The sequence below is a fragment of the Sus scrofa genome, chromosome 6 (assembly GCF_054392235.1).
Source record: "Sus scrofa isolate SSC_HxYL_T2T_F1_AM1 chromosome 6, Sscrofa_HxYL_maternal_Yorkshire_Landrace_v2.0, whole genome shotgun sequence".
Taxonomy (NCBI): Eukaryota; Metazoa; Chordata; class Mammalia; order Artiodactyla; family Suidae; genus Sus; species Sus scrofa.
Window position 1 is genome coordinate 133,743,764 of NC_139388.1, and position 25,857 is coordinate 133,769,620.

At 37.9% G+C, this 25,857-nt stretch overlaps 2 protein-coding genes across 2 annotated transcripts in view; one reads left to right on the forward strand and one right to left on the reverse strand.

Annotated features, from left to right (window-relative positions):
- SPATA1 (spermatogenesis associated 1) overlaps positions 1 to 17,335 on the reverse strand; it is a 46,839-nt gene extending 29,504 nt beyond the window's left edge. Inside the window, exons 1-5 of the mRNA XM_084964597.1 lie at positions 17,010 to 17,335; positions 6,237 to 6,343; positions 4,083 to 4,200; positions 882 to 935; positions 565 to 787 (exon numbers count right to left, since the gene is read on the reverse strand). Coding sequence (XP_084820723.1) covers positions 565 to 787; positions 882 to 935; positions 4,083 to 4,200; positions 6,237 to 6,343; positions 17,010 to 17,186 — 679 coding nt within the window. The 5' untranslated portion in view covers positions 17,187 to 17,335. The remainder of the gene's footprint in view (positions 1 to 564; positions 788 to 881; positions 936 to 4,082; positions 4,201 to 6,236; positions 6,344 to 17,009) is intronic.
- GNG5 (G protein subunit gamma 5) lies at positions 17,261 to 24,868 on the forward strand. Its single transcript, XM_021096357.2, has 3 exons — positions 17,261 to 17,416; positions 20,725 to 20,854; positions 24,643 to 24,868. Exons 1-2 carry the CDS (start codon positions 17,336 to 17,338, stop codon positions 20,848 to 20,850), a joined length of 207 nt encoding a protein of 68 aa, XP_020952016.1. The 5' UTR covers positions 17,261 to 17,335; the 3' UTR covers positions 20,851 to 20,854; positions 24,643 to 24,868.
- The last annotated feature ends 989 nt before the right edge of the window (positions 24,869 to 25,857 follow it).

Below are 25,857 nucleotides of genomic sequence, written 5' to 3' on the forward strand. Positions count from 1 at the left end.
GCTGTATGCAATAAGGCAAAAGAATTCAACGGACTTTTCCAATCAATTCTTATAGTACCAGCTCTATTTATATGTTTACAAGTTTAATTTTTACTTTAATTACCTACCACTTTTTAGAAATGAATTATCAGTAAATTGATGGGTATAATCAAATAAAAAAATTTAAAGTCTTTGAAATACAAATGTATCCCAACATTAAAGTTGTTTTGTTTTGGTTTGATATGGTTTTCCTGGCTAAGATCCTTAGGGACTTATAATAATACTGCAGAGGTTGTAACAATCACTCTTTTTCTCTTCTCATTTAGTCTTAACTTTATCTGAAACTATTATAAAATGGGGTAGATCATAAGTACTGTATTTTAATTTTTTTTTTAGCACAGTACTTAAATTGTCTTTTTTTCTCCCAACTGGAAAAACCATTTTTAAAAATTCCCAAAATGAATTTCAGCTTTCCTTTTATACTGTCTATTTGTAAGGCTAGATTTGCCCAGAATTTGCTCACAGACTTTACTACTAAAATGTACCAAACAACCTCTTTGTCTTTCCCATTCCAATTGAAATCACCTTCTTTCTGATTCTTGTTAAGAAGCTCTTTCAAAGTGTTTTCTAAAAAACTGGGATCTGTTCCAGGTTCTTCCTTTGACAAAGTTATACTGTGTATTATTCCATCAGCCTCAGTAACACCATTATTAATCTGGTGCCCATCTAAAGAAACTGTTGATGATGCTGAATAAATATTTCCTAAATGATCCATTATAGGAAGCAAATATAATTCTGGTTGAAGAGCCTAAAACACATATGAAATTAAACAAAATTAGTTTATATTTTAAAAACAGTAAGTTAAAAAATTAATATATGCTTAAAATGTCACATTTACATACATAAGGAGGAGCAAATGATTTGAGCTTCAGTTCTGATTCTTGCTTTGTCTTCACCTAGAAATAAATAAATGAAAAAAAATTGAAGCTTTTGCAATGTTTTTAAATTATTTTTACACTTCTTTTTTTGCAGAAAGCATGTATCTGTGACATAAAAATCAAATCTATGAGTTTCCACTGTAGCTCAGTGGTAACAAACCCAACTAGTAACCATGAGGATGTGGGTTTGATCCCTGGCCTTTCTCAGTGAGTTAAGTATCTGCCTTTGCCATGAGCTGTGGTGTAGGTTGCAGATGGGGCTCAAATCCTGCATTGCTATGTCTGTGGCCTAGGCCATCAGTTGCAGCTCAGATTCGACCCCTAGCCTGGGATCTTCCATGTGATACATGTGTGGCTCTAAAAAGAAAAAGAAAAAAAAAGAAAAAAAAAAGATTAAATCTCAAGGCTGGTAACTAAGGCTAGAGCTAGAAAATTTAGAATATAATCCTATTTCTACTCATTCTACTAAACATAATAGAAATTCTGTCATTTAATAATAATAACTATGGCTATTGCATGCATGGACTATGTGCTAGGCACTATTCTAAATGTTTTACATAAAAAACTCAGTTAATCCTCACAATTCTATGTGATAGGCACACATATTATCTGTAGTTCACAGATGGAATTGAGGCAAAGAAAGGTTAAATAACTTTCCTAAGATTTTGTAACAAGGAAGTTTCAAAGCTGGGATTCAAATCAGGTAATCTGGCTCAAGAGTCCAACTTTTAAAACTTTATTTCCTAAATATTCAACCTACAGAGTTAATGTGTTATTCATTCAACAATACTGAAGGCATCCTATGTGTCAGGTAATGTTCTATGTAGTGAGGATACAATGGGAAAGAAAGTCCCTGCACTCATGTAGCTTATATTCTATTTGGGAGAGCAGATGTTAAATAACATGATTTTAGTGATATGTGATTTATGAAAATAAAATGGAGTGTGTAATAGACAGGAATTTAGAGAAAGAGTATCTAAAAACCAGGTTGTCAGAGAAGGCCTTTTGAAAAGATAATAATTGAGCTGAGAACTTTGAAAAGAAGAAGCAAACTATTGGAAAATCAGGAAGAAGTGATCTCCAGGAAAGTGCAAAGATGATAAAATAGAAATGAGTTTGCCTTCTTTGAGGACCAAAGGAAAATTTTTTTGGCTAAAGTGTAGAATCAAGGAAAAAAATAGTAGTAGGTAAAATCTGAGAGGCAGCCTGTTCCTGAAGCCCTCCTTATCTCTTGCCCAACCACTGCAAAACTCTCCTGGTTACAATTCTTGCCTCTAGTCTTTTATGTCATTTTTTGCTCAAAAACTCCAGAGCTTCAGGAAAAAAAAATCCAAATTCATTAATCTAGCATTAAAAACCTTCAACAAACCACTTTTATGAATTGTTGTCTCCTACTCCCTTTCACACAGTCAATGCTCCAGTATAAACTGAATCACTACTGCTTCCCTAGTTGCCTGCTTTGCCACTTCAGTGCTCATTCTATTTTCTCTGCGTAGAAATCTTCTCCCACTTAACATCTTTGCAAGATCAAATATTTAGTCAAAATCCAAACAGATTGTTGCTTCTTCCTTAAAATTATCCAGCTCCCCTCTTCTGCTAGTAGTCTCTTTTTCTTTTGAATATACAGAATATGCTATTTTAATTATTTTTTATTTTATCTTCACCACTACACTGAATACTGCTTAAGGGCAGGATCCATATCCAATTCTTTTTTCTCATTTCGTATACAGAAAAGCATCAATAAATATTTGTTGAAAACAATAAAATATCATCTTAGAAGCTGACTTAAATTAATTACCTTTAAGACCCTTCTAATCTAGAATGCTGAGATGATAAATATATATATATATCTTTTTTTTTTTTTTTTTTTTGTCTTTTTGCCTTTTCTTGGGCCGCTCCCTTGGCATATGGAGGCTCCCAGGCTAGGGGTCTAATAGGAGCTGTAGCCACCGGCCTACGCCAGAGCCACAGCAACGTGGGATCCGAGCAGTGTCTTCAACACACACCACAGCTCACGGCAACGCCAGATCCTTAACCCACTGAGCAAGGGCAGGGATCGAACCCGCAACCTCATGATTCCCAGCTGGATTCATTAACCACTGCACCACAACAGGAACTCCTGTGATTGATATTTTGTAATTTTACATATCATGAAAAAGAACAAAGAGTTATGAGAGTTGTTCCTTTTCTTCCCCAATTAAGAAAAACTAACTTAAAGATCAGTAAATTAATATTCTGGCATACTAAACAGAATTCTAATAACAAAAACTTCAAATCTAGCTGCTAATCCCAAGAATTCCACACAGCAAATTCCTCTATAGTACTACTTTGGGGGGAAATATATATTTTTTTTAATCATTATCATTCTTTTTTTTTTTTTCAATAAACATTTAAATGCCTCTAAGTGCTAAACAACTTGTTAGGCACTGGTAGTAAATACATAGTGAATAAATAAGTCCCTGCTCACAAGGGAGCTACAGACTAATGGCAGAGTTAGATGTTAAATAATCACATAAATAAATACATATTAATGATCTGTTAACTAGAGTAGAATAGGAATATACTGCATCATTAGAGTTTAAATATGGAAAATCTTGGTTAAAGAATTATTTTCTTATTTGAGAAATCAGAAACTTTGAGGTTGAATGGTTTGCTGAATTGAGAATTTTAGCTAAGAAAAATCTCTATTTAGAAAATCATGCTACTAAATCACAGAAGCTACAGATAAGAGTGTTCGACAGATAACAGCTGATTCTCCCCACTCCCCCACCCCTCAAAATATGTTAGAGTCATTTCATTTCACATCCAGTGAGGCTAGTTGTGGCCCAAGCAATGAGAATCCAGAACACCAGTACTTATTTAAAAGGCGCACTGTTACTTAAATGTAAAAACACATATCACTTACATGATCACATTTAAAATTTGTCTTTCTTTTCTTCTCAAGGAAATTAACACACAAAAATAGCCCCATTATTTTAGTGCACGACAATATGCCAGAAAGGCCCATCTTTTCTGGGTGATCAGTGTGCTTAACGATATTTCTATTTCATGATGATTGAAATTACATATTGTTTAGTATGTTAAGGAGTTGATAAGCATTTAAGAAACAAAATTTGTTAAAGTATGCTTTTCTTTAATCAAAAGGAAAAAATGAAGGAAACTTACTACAGCTAGATTATTTCCAATGCATTTCAGAAATAAAAATTTTTCTGCAACAGCATCTTCACCAAGGAACTCACCGAGATGCTCCCTCAGGGCTTGTAAAGTAAGGTGAGGAGATACTCTGAAATATCATGACATTGCCTTATAATGTAAAATAAAATAGGTTTCAGCTCTACCAAAGATTCGGTAACTTTAATCATCTATCTCAAACATAATACTAATTTAACGTTTCCTATTTAGCTTAATATAATGTGTTTCCACACTGGCTGGGATTTTGTAGGCTTAAAGGCCTGTAAATATTTTTTGAATAAATCATTAAAAGCCTGCTTTTTAAATTAGGCAAACACACACTATAAAAGTCCTTTTGTACTAAAACCAAAAATGCTTGTTTACTTTTATCATCCACCTTCAATTTTTTTTTTTTTTTTTTTTTTTTTTTTTTTTTTTTGTCTTTTTAGGGCTGCACCCGCAGGCTAGGGGTCTCATCAGAGCCATTGCTGCTGGCCTATGCCAGAGCCACAGCAACAGGGGATCCAAGCCGTGTCTGTGACCTACACCACAGCTCACGGCAATGCCGGATCCTTAACCCGCTGAGCAAGGCCAGGGATCGAACCTGCAACCTCATGGTTCCTAGTTGGATTTGTTTCTGCTGTGCCATGATGGGAACTCCAATTTTTTTTTGTTAAAATAAAACTTTGTGGAGTTCCTGTCATGCCTCAGTGGAAACAAACCCGACTAATACCTATAAGGATACAAATTTATCTCTGGCCTCACTCAGTGGGTTAAGGTTCTGGCATTGCTGTGAGCTGTGGTGTAGGTCACAAACAGCTCTGATCCCACACTGCTATGGCTGTGGTGTAAGCTGGCAGATGCAGCTCCAAATCAATCCCTAGTCTGGGAACTTCCATATGATGCAGGTGTGGCCCTAAAAAGCAAAAAATAAACAAACAAAAAAAACCTTTGCAATGGAATTTACAAACATTTATACATATATTAAAGAAGGACTCAGTCACAGATATTTACTCTGGATGTTTGACAGGATTAAACATTTTCTTTGATGATCAAATGTTATCAGACTCTATATCTTTGCTCACTGGGGATGTTCAACACCTAAAATTTAAAGCCATCACTTATCTTTTTGTTCTGAGTTCTTATTTTTCTAGAATCTAATGGGAACATTTTATAATTAATTCATTCAATTAATAAATACATACTGAACCCCTCTGTGTGTTAGATATTATTCTAAGGACTGGGAATAAGGCAATCAGCAAAACAAATACCTTTGCCTTTACATACCTTACAATCTAGTGGTGGGAGCGAAAAATTAACAAAGCAAGAAAAAAATGTATTTCATAAAACACTGCTATGTACCATAAAGAAACTAAAGCAGGGGAGGAAGAGTACCTGCAATTTAAAATACAGCAATCAGAGATGATATAAACAAAGAAGTAATATTGGAGCAAAGACTTGAAGGAGATAAGAAAGCATATGTAAAGGAAGAGCACTTTAGACAAAACAAAACAAAACAAAACAAAACAGCAAATACAAGGATTCTGAGGCAGGACCACATCTGATGTGTTCCAGAACAGAAAGGAGGTTAATGTGCTTGAAGAAAATGATGGGTAAGATTAGGAAGACTGAGGTGCTCTCAAGAGAAATAACAAAAAAAAAAAAAAAAAAAAAAGAGAGAGAGAGAGAAATAACAAGAGGCAGTCAGATCACTTAGTATCCTATGTGTTTTTGAGAATGTGAAAAAAATATATATATACACAACACATATATATAGTTTCTATTTTTAAATAGTTCAGTGAAAAACTCATTGTGAGTATACTGGTTTAACCACTATTCACAGCTTTTCAACAGGTTTCTAATTTCAGATTATTTTTCTCTCAATTCTCTTTGCATATAACCATAGTAATATACAGGTCTGTTTTCTAGGTTGGCAGTACTGTGGCTAAGTGACATCTGTTCCTATGGCACTTTTCAACTGTTATATAGCACTATTTATTGGTAGTATTCATTAAGTCAGGGACTGGATCAACCACATGAAGAAGATATTTTTCACTTATAAATTTTGAATTTCCAGGAAGTATTTTTCTCTGCAGAAAAAAAGGATTGCTTTCTCAGGCACACTGTAACATGACACAAAACACTTGCCTTATAAATCCAGCTGAAATGAACTTGTTAATAACTTCTCTTGAAATTGTATTTAACTCATAGTTCCATGATCCTTCAGGAACATAAAAAACATGAAGCTCCACCAACTGAATAAATTGAGAAGAAAGTCAGTTTAAATATTTTTAAAGCGAGGAGTTCCCGTCATGACTCAGTGGTTAACGAATCCAACTAAGAACCATGAGGTTGAGGGGTCTATCCTAGCCTGCTCAGTGGGTTAAGGCTCAGAATGTTTTTTCAGTCCAATCAAGGATAACACATTGTACCTAGTTGTCATTTTTTTTTTAATTGAAGTATAGCTGATTTACAATCTTGTTATTTTCAGGTGTACAGCAAAGTGATTCAGGGTTTGTTTTTTTTTTGTTGTTGTTGTTTTTTTCAGATTACATTCCATTCTAGTTTACTACAAGATACTAAATATAATTTCCTGTGCTGAAGTTCCTGTTGTGGCTCAGTGGAAACGAAATCTGACTAGTATCCATGAGGACACAGGTTCGATCCCTGGCCTTGCTAGGTGGGTTAAGGATACGGCGTTGCAGAGAGCTGTGGTGTAGGTCACAGACGCAGCTTGGATCTTGTGTTGTTATGGCTGTGGCATAGGCCCACAGCTATAGCTCCTCTCCTGGGATCCTCCATATGCTGTGGGTGTGGACCAAAAAAAAAGAAAAGAAAAAGAAATTCCCTGTGCTATGTAGTAAATCCTTGCTGCTTATCTATTTTATGTATACTAGTTTTATCTCTTAATCCCATACTCCTGATTTGTCCTTCCTTCTCTCCCTCTCCCCTTTTTCACAACTTTTTAAAATCTTAATTTGGAAGTTTTCCAGACCTGCTTTCTTTCTCTTCATGGCATTGACTTTTTAAAGAGAATGGACCAATTGTTTTATAGTATGTTCTGCATTCTGAATTGACCTTATTAACTCCTAAGGTGTCATTTAACTTATTTCTCCAATCCTTTTATTTCCTGTAAATAGTTAACTGTAAGGCCCTCAATTGACACTAGTTAATTAACTGGGTTAAGATCACTTCATAAATGGTACCCTGTATTACATATTACTTCCCATGTGGATATACCTAACAGTCTACTTCCAAATCTTTCTATATTTAATAACTATTAAAAGGATAATAGAACAGGTTATAAAGACAAGAAAATGGGAGCTGTTATAAAGTTATCTGAATAATTAAAGTGTGAAGTGATAGTGGCTCAGACCAATGTGCTAGAAATAGAGGGGACAGGAAGTGGTCAGATTTTGCATATAATTTCAAACCAGAGTGAATCCATTAGAAGTGAAGGTTGAGTAAACTCTCAAGTATAACTTCAAGATGTCTGGCCTCAGATACTGAAAGGATGCATTTGCCATCAACTGAGACAGGTACAGGTTTGGCTTGTGTGCGGGGAGAACAGTAGAGAAGTTTTAGACATGTTAAATTTCAGCAGTCTACTGGCCATCCAAGTGCAGATTTCAAGTAGGCATTTGAAAAATATCAATATGGAGTTTGGGAAGGAGAATTGGGATGGGGATAAAAATTAAGAATACCTAGCCTAAAGTTGGTATTTAAAGCTGCTAGATTGAATGAGATCACAAGAGTGGAGACAGAGAAGAGAACAAAGAGCTGACCCCTGAAATTCCCCAATATTAAGAGATCAAGAAGACAGGCAGCAAAGAAGACTAAGAATGAATAACAAGGAATAAAGAAGGAAAACCAAGAAAATGTGTATGCTAAAAGCCAATGAAGAAATTATGTCAAAGACGAGTGATGAATGGTGTCAACTATTTTGCACACACAGATCAAGCATGTGTGGAATAAGAATTAACATTAGATTTAGTAATGTAAAGGTGAACTTAACAGAACAGTTTTGGTTGAGCAGTGAAGTGAAAGCTTGACTGGAGTTAATTTAAAGAAAAAAGTCAAAGAAGGTATTGGGGGTTTGAGAAGGTATGAAATAACTATCTAGAATAGTGGAAGAGTGAATAAGTGAGTAGGAGACAGTCTTATTGTCTTCCAGCAAAAAAAGTTCCACTTGAGATTCACGGCCATTAAAGTGAGAACAGTCATTTTCCTCCAGCTGTGCTCCACTCTAGGTATATGTGAAGAAAGGGGGAAGAAAGAGATTAACCAGGGTTTTTGTTTTGTCAAGGTGAATAATGAAATGAGAGAGGGGAAGAAGTAAAATGTGCAAGAGAGTGCTCAAGACTGCTCTGTGGTATTTAAGCAGGCCATGGAGGGCATCCTGAGGTGAGGAATATGTACAAAAAAAAAAAGTGATAGGATCAGCACCCTACAGGTCCCAGTATAATCACAGTACTTGGAGATAAAAGGGAAGCTGTGTTCACAGTGCAGTTAGTATCCAATGCTTCATATAATCCATATTGTATGCTTTAGCAAAATTTTTCAAAACCAATGATGAACAGATTTTTCTTATATTTTAATATAAAAAGATTTTCTTACCTCGGATGAGGAAGGTCGACTTGAATTGAGGGACATATTCCCCAGTGTCTAAAGAGGGTAATTACTGGTTGAAATTTTGCAGGCTTTTTTATCTTTCTTCATTTAAGTAGTATTTAATAAATGTTATAATAGATTTCTGACTTATTTAAGACAGTATTCCACTCATTCTGGTCTTTGATTCATTCAAAAAGTAAAAAGAAAAACACAAAAGACTTTAAAATAGATTTAAAATGAAATTTTAGATAAGTATACAATCTTATTATAATAATTCAAAAAGACATATATTACTAGTAAGTACAGCTGGTAACTGCAATGAAATGAAAATACATCCCATATGACTAAGTGGTAAATTATATTAAAATAGACTTGTGAGGAGTTCCCGTCCTGGCGCAGTAGAAACATATCCGACTAGGAACCATGAGGTTGTGGGTTCGATCCCTGGCTTCGCTCAGTGGTTAAGGATCTGGCATTGCCGTGAGCTGTGGTGTGGGTCGCAGATGCGGCTTGGATCCTGCATTACTGTGGCTGTGATGTAGGCCGGAGGCTACAGCTCCAATTTCACCCGTACCCTGCAAGAACCTCCACATGCCGAGGGTGTGGCCCTAAAAAGACAAAAAAAAAAAAAAAAATAGACTTGTGATCAGAACATTCTTTAGCTATATTTAAACAATTCATTTTCAGAGTTCCCTGGTGGCACAGTGGGTTAAAGATCCAGCATTGTCAATGCAGTGGCTTGGGTTGTTGTTGCAGTGTGGCTTCGATTCCTGGTCCATGGAACTTCCACACGCCATGGGTGCAGCCAAAAAAAAAAATCTTTTTCGTTTCCTCTTGGTCAAAAATTAAAGCTAAATATACAACTGAAATATCCACTGACAGATGACTGGATTAAGAAAATGTAGTATACACATACACACACACAATGGAATACTACTCAGCCATAAAAAAGAACAAAATAATGCCATTTGCAGCAACATGGATGGAACAACTCTCAAACTAAGTGAAGTAAGGCAGAAAGAGAAAGACAAATACCATATGATATCACTTATACCTGGAATCTAATATATGGCACAAATGAACCTTTCCACAGAAAAGAAAATCATGGACATGGGGAACAGACTTGTGGTTGCCAATGGGAAGGGGGATGGACTGGGAATTTGGGGTTAATAGATGCAAACTATTGCCTTTGGAATGAATAAGCAATGAGATCCTGCTGTATAGCACTGGGAACTACATCTAGTCACTTATGATGGAGCATGATAATCTGTGAAAATAGAATGTCTATATGTATGTGTGACTAGGTCACCTTGCTGTACAGTAAAAAATTGAGAGAACACTATAAGCCAGCTATAATGGAAAAAATAAAAATCATTATAAAACAAAAAAAATAGGAGTTCCAGTCATGGCTCAGTAGTTAGTGAACCCGCCTAGCAACCATGAGGATGAGAGTTCGATTCCTGGCCTTGCTCAGTGGGTTAAAGGATCCAGCATGCCTTGAGTTACAGTGTAGGTCACAGACACGGCTCAGATCCTGAGTTGCTGTGGCTGTGGTGTAGGCCGGCAGCTACAGCTCCGATTTGACCCCTAGCCTGGGACCCTCCATGTGCCGTGGGGTGTGTGGCCCTGAAAAGACAAAAAGACAAAAAAACTCAACACCCATTTCTGACAAAAACCCTTCAGAAAGTGGGCATAGAGGGAACCTACCTCAACATAATAAAGGCCATATATGACAAACCCACAGCGTACATCATTCTCAATGGTGAAAAGCCAAAAGAATTCCACTGAGATCAGGAACAAGACAAGGATGTCCGCTCTCACCACTACTCTTCAACATAGTTCTGGAAGTCCTAGCCACAGCAATCAGAGGAAAAAAAAGAAATAAAGGGAATCCAAATTGGAAAGGAAGAATTAAAACCATCACTATCTGCAGATGACAAGATACTATACCTAGAGAATCCTAGACTCTACCAGAAAACTGTTAGAGCTCATCAATGAATTTGGCAAAGTCGCAGGATACAAAATTAATACACAGAAATTGACGGCATTTCTATACACTAACAATGAAAGATCAGAAAGAGAAATTAGGGAAGCAATCCTGTTTACCATCACATCCAAAAGAATAAAATACCTAGGAGTAAACCTTCCTAAAGAGACAAAAGACCTGTACTCTGAAAACTGTAAGACACTGATGAAAGAAATCAAAGATGACACAAAGAGATGGAAAGACATACCATGTTCTGGGATTGGAAGAATCAATATTATCAAAATGACTATACTATCCAAGGCAATCAACAGATTCAATGCAATCCCCATCAAATTACCAAGGACATTTTTCACAGAACTCAAACAAAATATTTTAAAGTTTGTTTGGAAGCACAAAAGACCCAGAATAGCCAAAGACATCCTGAAAAAGAAACATGGAGCTGGAGGAATCAGGCTCCCTCACTTCAGACTATACTACAAAGCCATAGTCATCAAAGCCATATGGTACTGGCACAAAGACAGAAATATAGATCAGTGGAACAGGATAGAAAGCCTAGAATTACACCCATGCACCGACAGCCAACTAATCTATGACAAAGGAGGCAAGAATATACAATGGAGAAAGGACAGCTTGTTCAATAAGTGGTGCTGGGAAAACTGGACAGCCACATGGAAAAGAATGAAATTAGAACACTCCCTAATACCACACACAAAAATAAACTCGAAATGGATTAAAGACCTAGATAGAAGACCAGACACTTATAAAACTCTTAGAGGAAAACATACGTCAAACACTCTCTGACATAAACGACAGCAACATCTTCTCAGATCCATCTCTTAGAGTAATGACAATGAAAATAAAAATAAACAAATGGGACCTAATCAAACTTAAAAGTTTCTGCACAGCAAAGGAAACCCTACACAGAATGAAAAGACAACCCACAGAATGGGAGAACATCTTTGCAAGTGAATCAACTGACAAGGGATTCATCTCCAAAATTTATAAACACCTCCTACAGCTCCATACCAAAAAAACAAACAACCCCATCAAAAAATGGGCAGAAGATCTAAACAGACAGTTCTCCAAAGAAGACATACAGATGGCCAAAAAACACATGAAAAGATGTTCAACATCACTCATCATTAGGGAGATGCAAATCAAAATCACTATGAGGTACCACCTTACATCAGCCAGAATGGCCATCATCAAAACGTCTACAAACAGTAAGTTCTGGAGAGGGTGTGGAGAAAAAGGAACCCAGGACACTGTTGATGGGATTGTAAATTGGTGTGGAAAGCAGTATGGAGATTCCTCAGAAAACTAAACATAGAACTACCATTTGATCCAGCAATCCCACTCCTGAGCATCTATCCAAAGAAAACCACGACTCGCAAAGACACAGGTACTCCAATGTTCATTGCAGCACTATTTGCGATAGCCAAGACATGCAAACAACCTAAATGTCCATCCACAAAGGAGTGGATTAAGAAGATGTGGTACATATAAACAATGGATTATTACTCAGCCATTAAAATGAATGAAATACCAGCATTTTTAGCAACATGGATGGACCTAGAAATTATCATGCTAAGTGAAGTCAGCCACACAATGAGACACCAACATCAAATGCTTTCACTGACATTGTGGAATCTGAAAAAAGGACAGACTGAACTTCTTTGCAAAACAGGTACTGACTTACAGACTTTGCAAAACTTATGGTTTCCCAAGGAGACAGTTCAGGGGCTGAGGGGATGTGTTGGGGTTGTGGGATGGAAAGCCTATAAAACTGGATTGTGATGAACACTGTACAACTATAAATGTAATAAATTCATTGAGTAATAAAAAAATAAAATACATTAAGCAAAAAAACCCAAAAAAAGACAAAAAAACTAAAAATAAGTAAAATAAAATTAACAGGCATATTTTGCTAAAAAATAAAAGTTACATATACATAGTATTTTACATAAAGTAGGAATATACTTTTGGAACTGGAAAGACTAAACTTACACAAATGTTACAGAATGATGTAAACTATTTTACCTTATGTATTTCTTCCTGGGCTTGGATACCTCAACAATTATAAATATGAACAATTATTCCAGGTAAAAACATCGGTCTTTAAATATATCAAATTTGGGTATCTATGTTTGTATATTCTTTCCTGTGTTTTTCCTCAGAAAACTTATGGCAGTTTACAAGAATACAGAATAAAATTTGAAGCATATAAATATATAGTAAATGTTGAAAAATAAGGTTGCTGAATTATTACTCTAAAAAAATTATCCAAGCAGGACAATCCTTAAAGATACACTATCATACCAACTGCAGAGCAGCTCTTTTAAGATTCCAAAGCATTGCTTTGCTTAGCTTTATATTTAAAATAGTGATTTAAATCTGACAAAACTTAGAATTAATTACTGTGATCAGGTACTGATTACATCTCCACAAAATCCTACCGGAGTCCACCAATTGTTCCAACGGTGTCAAAATTAAAATATTATATCCTGGGACATAAAATCTTTCAAATCAAATTATTTCCACACATTATTCCCTACAAAAATTTTTGCAAGTTAAAACAAAATGTGATTTGTCGATTCAACCTCAAACTCTATTTTAAATATGTTAACATTTAAAGAAAACGTTAAGATCTTCCTATTTCTATACCTACCCAGAGGCTCCTTCTGACATTGTACTAATAATAGTGTCTATTATGAACCTAAACAAAGCTTATATATATGTTATATAAAAAGTGAATACATAAACTTCATTATTAGATAAGAATTAACGGTAATAACGCGTAATAATTGCAGCACATGGGCATTCATTCACTAGGATACTAGAATTTCTATGCCTGCATTAAAAGCTTGATATTTTATTTCAGAACATACTTTTTTTTTTTTTTTGGCTTTTTGCTATTTCTTTGGGCCACTCCTGCGGCATATGGAGGTTCCCAGGCTAGGGGTCGAATCGGAGCTGTAGCCACCGGCCTATGCCAGAGCCACAGCAACGCGGGATCCGAGCAGCGTCTGCAACCTACACCACAGCCCATGGCAACGCTGGATCCTTAACCCACTGAGCAAGGGCAGGGACCGAACCCACAACCTCATGGTTCCTAGTCGGATTCGTTAACCACTGTGCCACGACAGGAACTCCAGAACATATTTTTAATTAAGTGAACTCAAGACAGTACATCAAGACTTACTTCACTATTATCCTAAGGTAAACTTCCCCACTATACTATCTAAAGGAATGGCAAAGAAGCCATGTTTTGAGCTACAATTCCTTTTGTCATTTCTGACTGGATCAATACTAAAGACCAAATCCGGGCTGGCCAGAAACAAAGTGGCCTGGCATGAAAAGATGAGCCTTTAGGAATTAGAACTGGGAGAAGAACTCATGATTCAAATATGTAATTAGGAGATATTAAAGCAAAAAAATGTCGAAAGGGAAATCATGAAATCATATGACAGCCATGAGGTAAGCCGATGTTATGAGAAAGATGTAATTACTTGTAAACAATGACAGAAAAAGAAATAAACATTTGCAAGAGAATAACTGACTGAACTGGTGGTAATGAGAAGCCAACTGAGAATATGCATAGGTGATTCATACAGCAAAGCACTAGAGAGGAGTCAAACTTTTTTGCTGTTGAGGTTCCTAACATTTCATTTACTCCAAGTCTGGCCTATCAGTGCAATAGTTTCTGTTTTTTGGATTTCTATGGCATAACTGTCTCCACTACTCCTTTACTTGATCTTTACATTTCTTCACTGCCTGAGGTAACTTGAGTAAACCTCTGCTTTCAAAAACTAAAGAGGCTTGATTAGCCTCTTTAGCATGCTTAGAATCTATAGCTGATTCTAACCAAATCACATTTCACATCTAGCTCCTGAAATATAACCTTTCGGATTTTCAAATTATTCACCTATTAATAATAAGCTAATGAATAAAAGAATGGCAATTCAACCAAAAAAAGATGGATAGCTGGATAGTCAAAGATAAAGTGACTATAGAATTCTAATCTTTCATTTATGGCATACTTTTGCTTTATGACACCCCCTGCCAGGAATGGAAAATTGGCTTTATCTTGCATACTAAATCCCATCAACTGGTTATTGGCCACACAAAAGTGAGTTACTGAAAAGGATCCCAAAGCCACATCAAGGCCTCAATAGGAAAGAGTCCTAGATTTCTTGGTTGTGTTTTCTGGTCATGCATTGTTATAAGGATTCTCTTGGTTTCAGATTGTTTTTACAACAGGGCCTGTCTCAAACCATCTTAAATGTGAACATCTATGTAAGGATGGTAAGGTCTTTGAAATGTTTTAAATCATTGTGGAAATTCAAAGAACATGGCCTGTTTTAGAAGATATTGGTGGTTCATAAACCATATTTATTGCTCATCACTTGAGATCGTATCAAACTTAAAATGAACTCAATATTTATTCTCCTTTCCTATCCTGAATTACAGCCTTTATTAGATAGACACTAGATAAAAATTAAGATAATATTTTAATTTTAGATAGCAGTCCAAACTCTGTGGTCCCTCTTCACAATAATGGAAAAAACAAACTTTTTCTCTGAGGATATTTTAAGCTTAAAATAATACAGGCTTGGCTTATTTCTCAACACTCTTCTTCATAGAAGAGGACTGGACTATATATTCCCTGAAATCCCTTCTAGCACTATTTCACAGTTCTTACAGAGTTTAGGGGCATCTTCTATAACTACGGTGAAAATGGAGCATTCTTTGAGTAAATATGTTTAATTGTACAAATTTGTAAAGTATGAGTGAGATTGGTCAACAAGTCACCAGAGGTGAAATAATTTTAAATACTACTAGGCGAGGAAGAGAAAGAAGTGACATTTACTGAAATACCTGTAATATTCTTTACATATCTAATTTCATTTCATCTCAAAGGTAATTCTGGGAAGTAAGCTTTATTATTTCATTTTGAAATGAGGAAACAGAGGCTCAGTGAAGTTTAAGGGGACTGACCAGGGATATTAAGGTTAAGTGATAGAGCCAGAATTCAAAGCTTCACGTGAAATGATTTGAAACTGTTCTGTAAATTAGGTTTTGTTCACATAGAGCATATGGATTTTCCCTCTATACAAAAAAATTGAAAGGCATTAATGACAAAGTTATTCGTGTTTCTAAAATACATCAGTGGGAGTTCCCTCGTGGCGCAGTGGTTAATGAATCCGACTAGGAACCATGAGGTTGCAGGTTCGGTCCCTGCCCTTGCTCAGTGGGTTAAGGGTCCGGCGTTGCTGTGAGCTGTGATGTAGGTTGCAGACGCGGCTCGGATCCCATGTTGCTGTGGCTCTGGTGTAGGCCAGTGGCTACAGCTCCGATTGGACCCCTAGCTTGGGAACCTCCATATGCCGCGGGAGCGGCCCAAGAAATAGCAAAAAGACAAAAAAACAAAACAAAACAAAAATTCCAGCGTTGTCACTGCAGCAGTTTGGGTGGCTGCTGTGGCATGGGTTTGATCCCAGGCCAGGGAACTTCTACATGCTGTGGGCAGATAAAAAAAAAAATAAATAAATAAATAAAAATACATCAGTGTAGTCACTGATCTCAACCGAATAGGAAACACTTGTCCTAAGGGCTGTGACGTGACATATATTCCCATGGGTGAAACATGCACTGGCTGAGCCTCTTTTGCTTGGTTAAATCTTACTCTCTCTCCAAGAAAACTCCTTTGAAGACCAATTTCAGGCAGCAGGTAATGAGTTATAACGGAATTATAAAAAAGCAAACTTTCTCAAAACAAAAGGTTTTATTTTTCAACAAGCCTTTATCCCCCAAGTGAAAAAGTCAAGAGACAAATGTAATCTTCCGCCAGCACCTTGGTTCTGCACAGTCTCCTCCAAAAAAGCCAAGAGGTAAGAGGCGCCAGCAGCCAAACCTTGGCTCTTGGCAGATGCTCTTTTCTCCACCGAACCGGCGCCCCTGCTTCTCGCCTCCCGCATCCCGGTCCCCTTCGACAGATAAGGCGGCCGCCACGCCCTCTTTCGCCTCCTGGGCTACGACGGTGCGGGTGCGGATGGGCCACCCCTGGGACAAGCTCCGGTCACTTAGGGACACGTCTCTAAGGGGAAAGTGCCACTGACTCAAGTTGGTACTTCCAGAGCCTACGCCGGGGCTCTCCCGTTCCCTTCCCTCCACTTCTGTTGCCAACTCCATCAGGAAAACTGGAACCTCCTCGGCGCCGCCACCCGGCCTTTTACAAATTCTTAAAGCACCGGCCATCCCTCCCCGGTCCTCTTCAGGGCCCCTTTTGGGTCTTGCAGGATAACGACAAGCTCCTCCCTTACCTCTCCCGCACTGGCTTCTCTGGGAAGGGAGGGCGGGAGGATAGACGTCCAGCCAAGCTCGCGTCCCGCAGTTGGAGCGCCCGCCGTCCGCACCGCGTCTTCTCGAGCCCTGCTCTCTCCCGGCCCCCTGAGGCCACGCCCCCGCCGGTGAGGCGCACTCAAGGGGGGGGCGCGCATGCGTACCAAGGGTGGAGCGGGCAGGCGGAGAACCGGAAACTTAGACCAAGTTCCGAACCCCGCCCCCGCCGCGCGTTTCGCCGCCTGGCCCTTCGGACCCGCTGCCGACCCCTCCCGGACAGCCGACCTGCCCGGCCCTCCCGTGCGCCATGTCTGGTTCCTCCAGCGTCGCCGCCATGAAGAAAGTGGTTCAGCAGCTCCGGCTGGAGGCTGGGCTCAACCGCGTGAAGGTGAGCAGGGGCGGGCGGCAGGGGGGGAGGGGACGGAGGGGGAGGCGGGCGAGCTGGCGCAGCGGCTGTCGGCTTCCCTGGGGGATGCGCACTCTGCGGCGGGCATCCCGGGGGCTCTCGCCTCCTTGGGGAACATGCGCTTGGCCGCGGGGATCCCGGCGGCCCGCCCTAGAGAAGTAGCGGCGCGGGTCGGTCGTGTGGTTCGGGGGTCCGGTTACTGCTTTCCGCCCCAGACTCTGCCAGGCCGGCTGGCCCCTGGCGGAACGGCGGCTTTCCGCATTCCGGCCCTGCTCCCTCCTCCTCCCTCCGCAGCTACTCGGCGCCTCTTCGCTGGTAGCTGCGCCTCCGCGCCGTCCGCACCCTTACCGGCCCAGTCCGCCGGCTCCCTTGCTTCGTCACCTGGCGGGCTTTTATCCGACATTGGATTCAGAACAGACATGTTTTTTCTTTTCATGGGAGAATTTTCCCAGATCCACGCCCTTTAGTATATAGATTCTTATTTCCAGTTTCTCTCATTCACCGAACGTGAAAACAATTCTTGCTAAACTTTGTAGGTTAAAGAAGCGTGCTTTCGAAATGTCCCCAGGGTCTAAGGTCACTACTGGTGCCCCGTATAGCCTCGTACAAAGCGCGCGTTTCGACTCTGGCACAGTTTGCTGCTTTCCGACCTTGGCATATCTGTTGGTCCTCATACCCGAAAAAGTAATTAGGGTGGATCAGTGTTATTTTGGCGTCTACTTAGCATTGACCTTGTCCTGGAGTTATTTACTTTTGAGAAAAAGCCTTTGGTGGGTGTTAATATGATTTGCTTCTGTCTTCATCAGGCTGCTTTTTACTTCCCCCTGAAATGTTTTGTGGAGTAAGATGGTCTCGCATTTACCTATTTCCTTAAGTAGAAAAGTTAGGGACCTGGTTTACTCTGTAAAGTCACCTCAGGAGGGAAGGGAAATTCCCATCCGTCTTGGGATGGGATTCCCCCTCCCTTTTTGTCCCTTAAGTGCTGTAAACTCCATTGCTGTTTGGAATCCACTTCTCTAATCTCCAGATTCTTACCTTTATCCCAGTCGTTTATGCTTAGTCTTATTTGGATTTAACTCTGAAATCATTGTTCTCATTCAGATGTGCCTTTATCATAGATTGGAGTGGCCCTAGGAGGGGAGAATGGGAGGAGGGGGCAAAAGGCTAGTTGAAAGCGGTAACTGTTAAGGAGGGCTATTTAGCCCTCGTCTCTGAAGAAAATGAGGTGAAATCCTTAGACTAATAAATTACTCTTGATTGCTTTACCGTGAAAACCTTAGCTCCTCCAATAATTACCCAGCATGATGCCAAGCATCCTATATTTAGGAGGCTTTTGGACATTAAAGCCACCGCAAGTGATGTGGTTTTAGAAGACTTGGTTTGTCTGATGCCAGGGCTGTATGTAGCAAGGAAGGGAGGCACTCACTGTAAATTGGTACTTTAAATGGGCTTTTTTTTTAGACATGTTGCAAAATGTGGCTGGTTCAATTTAATTTTGTGCTTCTATTTTGTCATTCTGTGCTAAATGCTTTTTTAGTGATATTTTACCTTTGAATTAGCACGAGTTTACTTTTTAAACTTTTATGTTTGAGTAGTTGATAGAAATTATCACAAGTGTTTGACAAACTCTCCCAGATGTCAGGTAACTGGCTATACATTTTGTTCCAAGCCCAGGGCACTGATAATTATGCCAGGATTATAGGGTGGATGGATGGTGATTATTAGTGAGTTAGAGGCTTGCAGCTTGTTTTGAGTTTTGGAGCCTTTGTCTCCATTCTCCCCAGCAAATGGAATTCTCACTGTTCATTTTCTCACTTGTGGTTACTTGGCTGGATGTCTTGTCATAGAAATCTCAGTTTAAATGTCACCTCTTCAAAGACATCTTTCCTTTAGGTCATGATCTAACAAAACACCCTTTTTCCGCAGAGTGCCTTGTCTGTCCTTATCTAAACTGTCAGCTCTATAACAGCAAGGACCTGGCTGTTCTTACATATTCTCAGTACCTAGAATTATATTTGGCACATAGAGGTCATGAGAAGTTTGTGAAAGGGAGTTTGGTTGGAGCCTACCTACACTTTAGGCAGAAAATTAACAGATGCTTTACTGTATCCTTACTGCTGATTAATGTGAGTGAATGAAACCAAGTTATAAGATAGTGAAAAATGATACCACCATTGCTCCTTTGTAACTACACCTTTGCTGGGGAGTAGGGGTGGCCATTTGCTGTATTTACTTATACAGATGTTAAATAAATTTATGGAACTCATTACCCTGGACTGGTGTATAAGCCAAAAATAACAGATTTTGAGAAGAGTTTAGTTCATCTCATGATGATGGATCCTTTTATCAGGTTAATCTAGGGTACAGCTGTCATCTGCAAGGTTTCTTTGTATAGAGAGCATTTGTGATGCTCTCAGCTCCCTTTCAAATATTACCAAATATTGCTAAATATTACCCAGCCAGAATGGACACCTGTTCTCATCCTCTCGAGGATAGTTAAAACAGAGAATAGGATAAATGATTATTTTCCTCATCCTCCTAAGCCTCAAAAGTTAGAATATTGTATTTATTTGAGACATCTTTCAGTCATTCATGTTATATATTTGAACTGTTCAGTTTGTTTTGGTATCCTGCTCACACCTTATCAGAATGTATACAAATAGTAGATGATTAAGTGATACATGACATAAAGAAAATAACTATGAAGCCAAAGTTCTATGAAGCCAAAATTCTTTAAGTCCTGTTTGAGTGGCATTGCATATATGAAAATTACTTAATTACACTTAGGGCAGATATACAGTTTCTCAAAAGCAGCCTGCTCAGCAAAGTTGTTAAGATAAACTGAAGTTTGCTAATCAGCCTTTCAGTCACATGACATTGAACAGATACTATTGCACTGTCCAGTTTTATAACATTAAACAACTGATGGTACATAACACCAAAACAATGAACTGTTCATTCAGAGTAGGATTTTCCCAGTATATTGCTTCCAAGACAGAGTGATAGTTTACTAGCATTTTAATACTTTTTGCTTAACCTATAATACTCTTTGTACTGTTTTTAATAAAAAGCAAGACTGTTGGGTACACTCAGGATTACACTGGCAAGTTAAACTAGCAAGGAGAGCTGAATATATATGACTGTTGACCTTAAATCAGTATATGTCTTCTTTGAATTAAGAGAAGTGTTTATTGGCAGGTATTTTTGAAGATTTGAGAAAGCTTTATTGAAATATTTTCACCATCCCTCATTCCCCTCCCCAACCCCCTCTGTTATATATATATATATAGGTTTCCCAGGCAGCTGCAGATTTGAAACAGTTTTGTCTGCAAAATGCTCAACATGACCCCCTGCTGACTGGAGTCTCTTCAAGTACGAATCCTTTCAGACCCCAGAAAGTCTGTTCCTTTTTGTAGTCAGGTAAGTTTCCTTAAATAAAAACAACAAAACCCCACAGTGTTGGGGTCAAGTCTCTTTCTTTGCAGCACTTGTAAATTGAGTAAGATTATCCATACACTTCTGTTTGACACTTAGAGTTTATAGTCTTGTTTTGTGAGGATTGATGAAATTTGCTCGTTAGTAGTCATGAAGACTTTCTTTTTTACCAGAAAGGGTTAATCCTCTGATTTAATAACCATAAAGAGGACATAGTAGTTACTAGAATTACTACAAAATTTTACTGCTATGACAAGGCATGTTACCTTTTATAGCATTGGCCTAATGGTATAGTCTGGTGTCCCCAAATATTAAAGTAGCTAAGTTTTATTTTGTATACCTAGCATATGTTTACACAATTTTAAAACCTGCATTGTTTATGGTGGTGACTCAAAGTACTGTCGCTTGATTTGGATTATGATCCAATAAAACAGCACAACACAGAACTGGGAGTTGTGAATTTAAGAGAAATTCTGGAGATAGTTGAATAAGCTGACATGGTGCTGGGTATTTGGAGGGGGTAATAACAGGTTTTTACTTTTATTCTTGTTTGTTAGGTAAAGATAAAACAAGAGAGAAATGAGATGAATAAATTCATGGTGGTAGATGGTGGATTGGATTTCAGCGGATTAAGAAACTAAAGCTGGTCTAAAACATATTTTTACATATTAACCTGTAACCTTACAGAATGAATGTCAGTGTATACAAAAATATAATATTAAGAATAGGGGAGTTCCCGTGGTGGCTCAGTGGTTAATGAATCCGACTAGGAACCATGAAGTTGCCAGTTCGATCCCTGGCCTTGCTCAGTGGGTTAAGGATCCGGCGTTGCCGTGAGCTGTGGTATAGGTCGCAGACATGGCTCTGATCCCCCGTGTTGCTGTGGCTCTGGTGTAGGCCTGTGGCTACAGCTCTGATTAGACTCCTAGCCTGGGAACCGCCATATGCTGTGGAAGCAGCCCTAGAAAAGGCAAAAAGACCAAAAAAAAAAAAAAAAAAAAGAATAGAGATGTGACCAAAACATATGATATGGATAATTGAAAAGTACCTTAATTAAATCTATAGGACTAGTCAGAGTGTTTTTTTTACACCTATTAATCTACAAGAAGCAAACTTAAAAAATGCTTGGGGGGAAAAAAAAAGGACAACCCTGTATGGCACACACCCTTTATAAACATTCTGACTACTCAAAGTCCAGGAAGCTACTTCCTAAAATACCACATTACATAGTTGTGCCCTCCCTAATTAAGCTTTGTAGACTTGGGAGTGTCCAGGAAGTCTGTATAAGTAAAACATGTTTCCAGAAAATACAATGATTGGTTGAATTGGTTAGGGTTTTCCTTTGACTGTAAGGAAGTAATTCTTTTAAATAGTCTAGCACCTTCATATTTTAAGTTTAATAGTTCCTTGCTTCTAGCAGTATTAATTCTGCATGGGTTTTTGAAAATTTTATATTAACTGTTTATTAAAGGTTGTTTTTAAACCTCTCAAATTCTCTTCATAAAGTATTTGTTTTAAAAATAGTTAAGCTCTTTCAGAGCAGTTTACAGATGTGTTTAAATGACTTGCTCAGGGTTTAAATATGGCTGGGGAGTTTCCATTGTGGTGCAGGGGAGATGAATTGGACTAGGTTCCTACCATGAGGTTGAGGGTTTGATCCCTGGCCTTGTTCAGTGGGTTAAGAACCTGGCATTGCCATGAGCTGTGGTGTAGGTCGCAGATGTGGCTCGGATCTGGCATTGCTGTGGCTCTATTGTAGGCCAGCAGCAACAGCTCTGATTTGGCCCCTTGCCTGGGAACCTCCATATGCCACTAGTGTGGCCCTAAAAGGACAAAAGATAAAGGACAAAAAAAAATATGACTGGGATAGGAATCCAGATTTCAAAGTAAAATAATGGCTATTAATCCTGGGAGTTTTACTATAAAACCGTAGCACTGTACATATTATGATTTGAAATAAGTATTAAAATAGACATTACCATGATTAGCTGATTAGCACACCTAGAAATAACCACTGTTCACAGGTATTTCAAGAGGAAAAAAAAAATCGTTTAAAAATAATGATTACAGTATTCAGTTTTTAAAAAACACTTGAATTTTCTTATTTAATAGTCTTTGTAAGTTCCCTGGTAGTCTGATGGTTAGGATTCCGTGCTCTCATTTAATAAGTCTTTGTAAATGAGATTTTATGTGCTTGTACTATAACTTATACTTCATGGAATATTGAGGTTTTCAAATTTGAGGCTACAATGAGATGAAGGTCTTGGTACCTATATGTATATTTTATGTATTTCTTTACAATAAATTTCTATAAATAAAATTATTCAGTAAGGAATGACATTTAAAATTTAATAACCTTGATAATTACTGCATTACTCAACTTCGCTGTTCCACCTAAAGTTTAAGTACTTTTTTGTTGAGCCCTTGACAGACCTCAGACTATATGCTATTTTCTGCCTATTTTGTTTTTGTAATTTACACTAATTTAAATATATTAAATGAGACTAAACATTATCACAGATTCTATTTATGCTTTTTGAACATTTTTGTAATGAAGTAACAAATTTTTAAGTGTTACTATCCTCAATTGGTTTGTTAATTTTTATTAAAAAGAAATAGAAGATACCTTTTCTATCTTTCCATTTAGGTAACTTATCCTGAAGTTGTTATGCCCATGTTTTTACTTTTTACTATATATATTGTGTTTTATAGTTTTAAAACAGCTTTTTTTTTTTTTTTTTTTTAAATGGTCACACATGTGGCATATGGCAGTTCTCCAGCCAGGTTCAATCTGTGACCTATGCTGTGGCAATACTGGATCCTTAACCCACTGCCCTGGCTGGGGATAGAGCCTGTGCCTCCACAGTGACCTGCAGTCAGATTTTCAACCCAGTGTACCAGAGTGGGAACTCCAACGTAGCTATTATTTTTGAAGAACTATTAAATTGCACTTTTTTTTCCCTCAGATTTGTGTTAATCCATAGATTGTTTAGTCTCTATATTTCTGTATAGTATGCGGAACAGTAGTTCATGTGTATAAACCTTATTTTATTTATCCATGCCCCTTCTGAGTTGCATTTAGGCTGTTTCTAGTTTTTTGCTGTTAAAACATTACTGTAGTGAATATCCACTTACACATTTCTCTTTGTGAATAAGTTTATATAGGTAAATAGAAATGATTGCATCTTGCTTTCTTCAGTGATATTGCTCATTTTCTAGGAGTATTCAGATTTTTCTCAGCTTAAGCGATTTTTATTTTTTAATTTTTTTTTTTTTTGTCTTTTTAGGGCCATACCCATGGCACATGGAGTTTCCTAGGCTTGGAGTCAAACTGGAGCTGTAGCTGCTGGTTTGCAGCACAGCCACAGCAACACCAGATCTGAGCCATCTCTGTGACCTACACCACAGCTCACAGCAGTGCCAGATCCTTAACCCACTGAGTAAGGTCAGGGATCGAATCCGCAACCTCATGGTTCCTGGTCGGATTTGTTAACCACAGAGCCATGATGGGAACTCCCTATAAACTATAAGTTACATATATTTCAGAGTGGTTCTGAAAGTTATGAGAGAAAGTTAACATTTACACCACAGGCATTTTCTATTTTGTTTCTCCCCCACACCCAGAGGTCTGTGATGTCTGCTTACTTTAAGTACTTTATGAGCTGATATTCAAATGAATGACCTAAAAGTTATGTAAGATATACTGCTATTCAGAAAACAACTATTGTTCTTATGATAACTTTATCCTAATTTACTTTTTTTTTTCATTTCAGGTTTTCTAAACCACTTTTCATGAACCAGTGAATATTCCAAGGAGAGCTAAATTTGAAGCCTGTATAAAAGCCTATCTCTATAACACGTGCCATACTATACAAAACAAACTTATACTTTTGTCAGTCCTTAACATCTACCTCTCTGAATTTTCATGAATTTCTTTTTCACAAGGGTAATTGTTTTATATGCACTGGCAGCAGCATACAATAAAATACTTAGTACAAATGTTTTTTGATTATTGGTATTTTATATTATTGGTACTAAACACTGTTTATTAATTTGTTTTGAATACCTAAAAAGAATAACAATTTTCCCATAATCATTGGGGTTAAGTTTTGTGTTTGTTCCATCAACTCATCTCACTTTATGCCATACATTTACAAATCTGCTGGAGAATTAAGCTGCAAACTTACTTTTTTAAGGTCAGGAGGAGGCTAATAATAATAATAGTTTCTGTTCGTGAGTTGTTTATAGGGTTAACTTTGTTTTCTAATAAACTTTTGTATTGGTTATTACCATTATACCTAAAAGTTATTTACTTTTATAATAGATGGCTTTCCTAATAAGATTTGACATAAGAATTCCATTAGAAAATGTACAAAAACTGGAGTCCCCATCGTGGCTCAGTGGTTAACGAATCCGACTATGAACCATGAGGTTGCAGGTTCGATCCCTGGCCTCGCTCAGTGGGTTAAGGATCTGGTGTTGGCTGTGAGCTGTGGTGTAGGTTGCAGACACGGCTCGGATCCCGTGTTGCTGTGGCTCTGGTGTAGGCTGGCAGCTACAGCTCCGATTCAACCCCTAGCCTGGGAACCACCATATGCCATGAGAGCAGCCCTAGAAAAGGCAAAATACAAAATTAGAAAAAAAAAGAAAAAAAAATGTACAAAACCTTCAGAGCCTGAGAGAATATCTTAATGGAGTACTACTGTACAGTGTAATGAGGTAAAGAAGTACCAAGAGAAAAGGAATTAAAGATTAGCTTCAGTAATTTGCAACTTTTGCTTTAAGTCTCTAGTAAACCATTTTGATTTAAAATATTTTATCCTTCTTAAAAGGCTTAAGGAAATGTTAAAACATTCTAGAAACATCACCCCCAATATTTATTTTCAGGAAACAGAAGTAAAATGTAAAGATTAGTCTGATAGGAAACCAGTGGGGTACACAGTATCTACCAAGCACTGTTTCTTTATATTCCATGAAAGTATAAAGAG

Excerpts from the sequence above, each read along its gene's own strand:
- GNG5 (XM_021096357.2), top strand. The coding sequence starts at position 17,336 with ATGTCTGGTTCCTCCAGCGTCGCCGCCATGAAGAAAGTGGTTCAGCAG. Across the intron at positions 17,417-20,724 it reads CTGGGCTCAACCGCGTGAAG|GTTTCCCAGGCAGCTGCAGA; the intron begins GTGAGCAGGGGC and ends ATATATATATAG.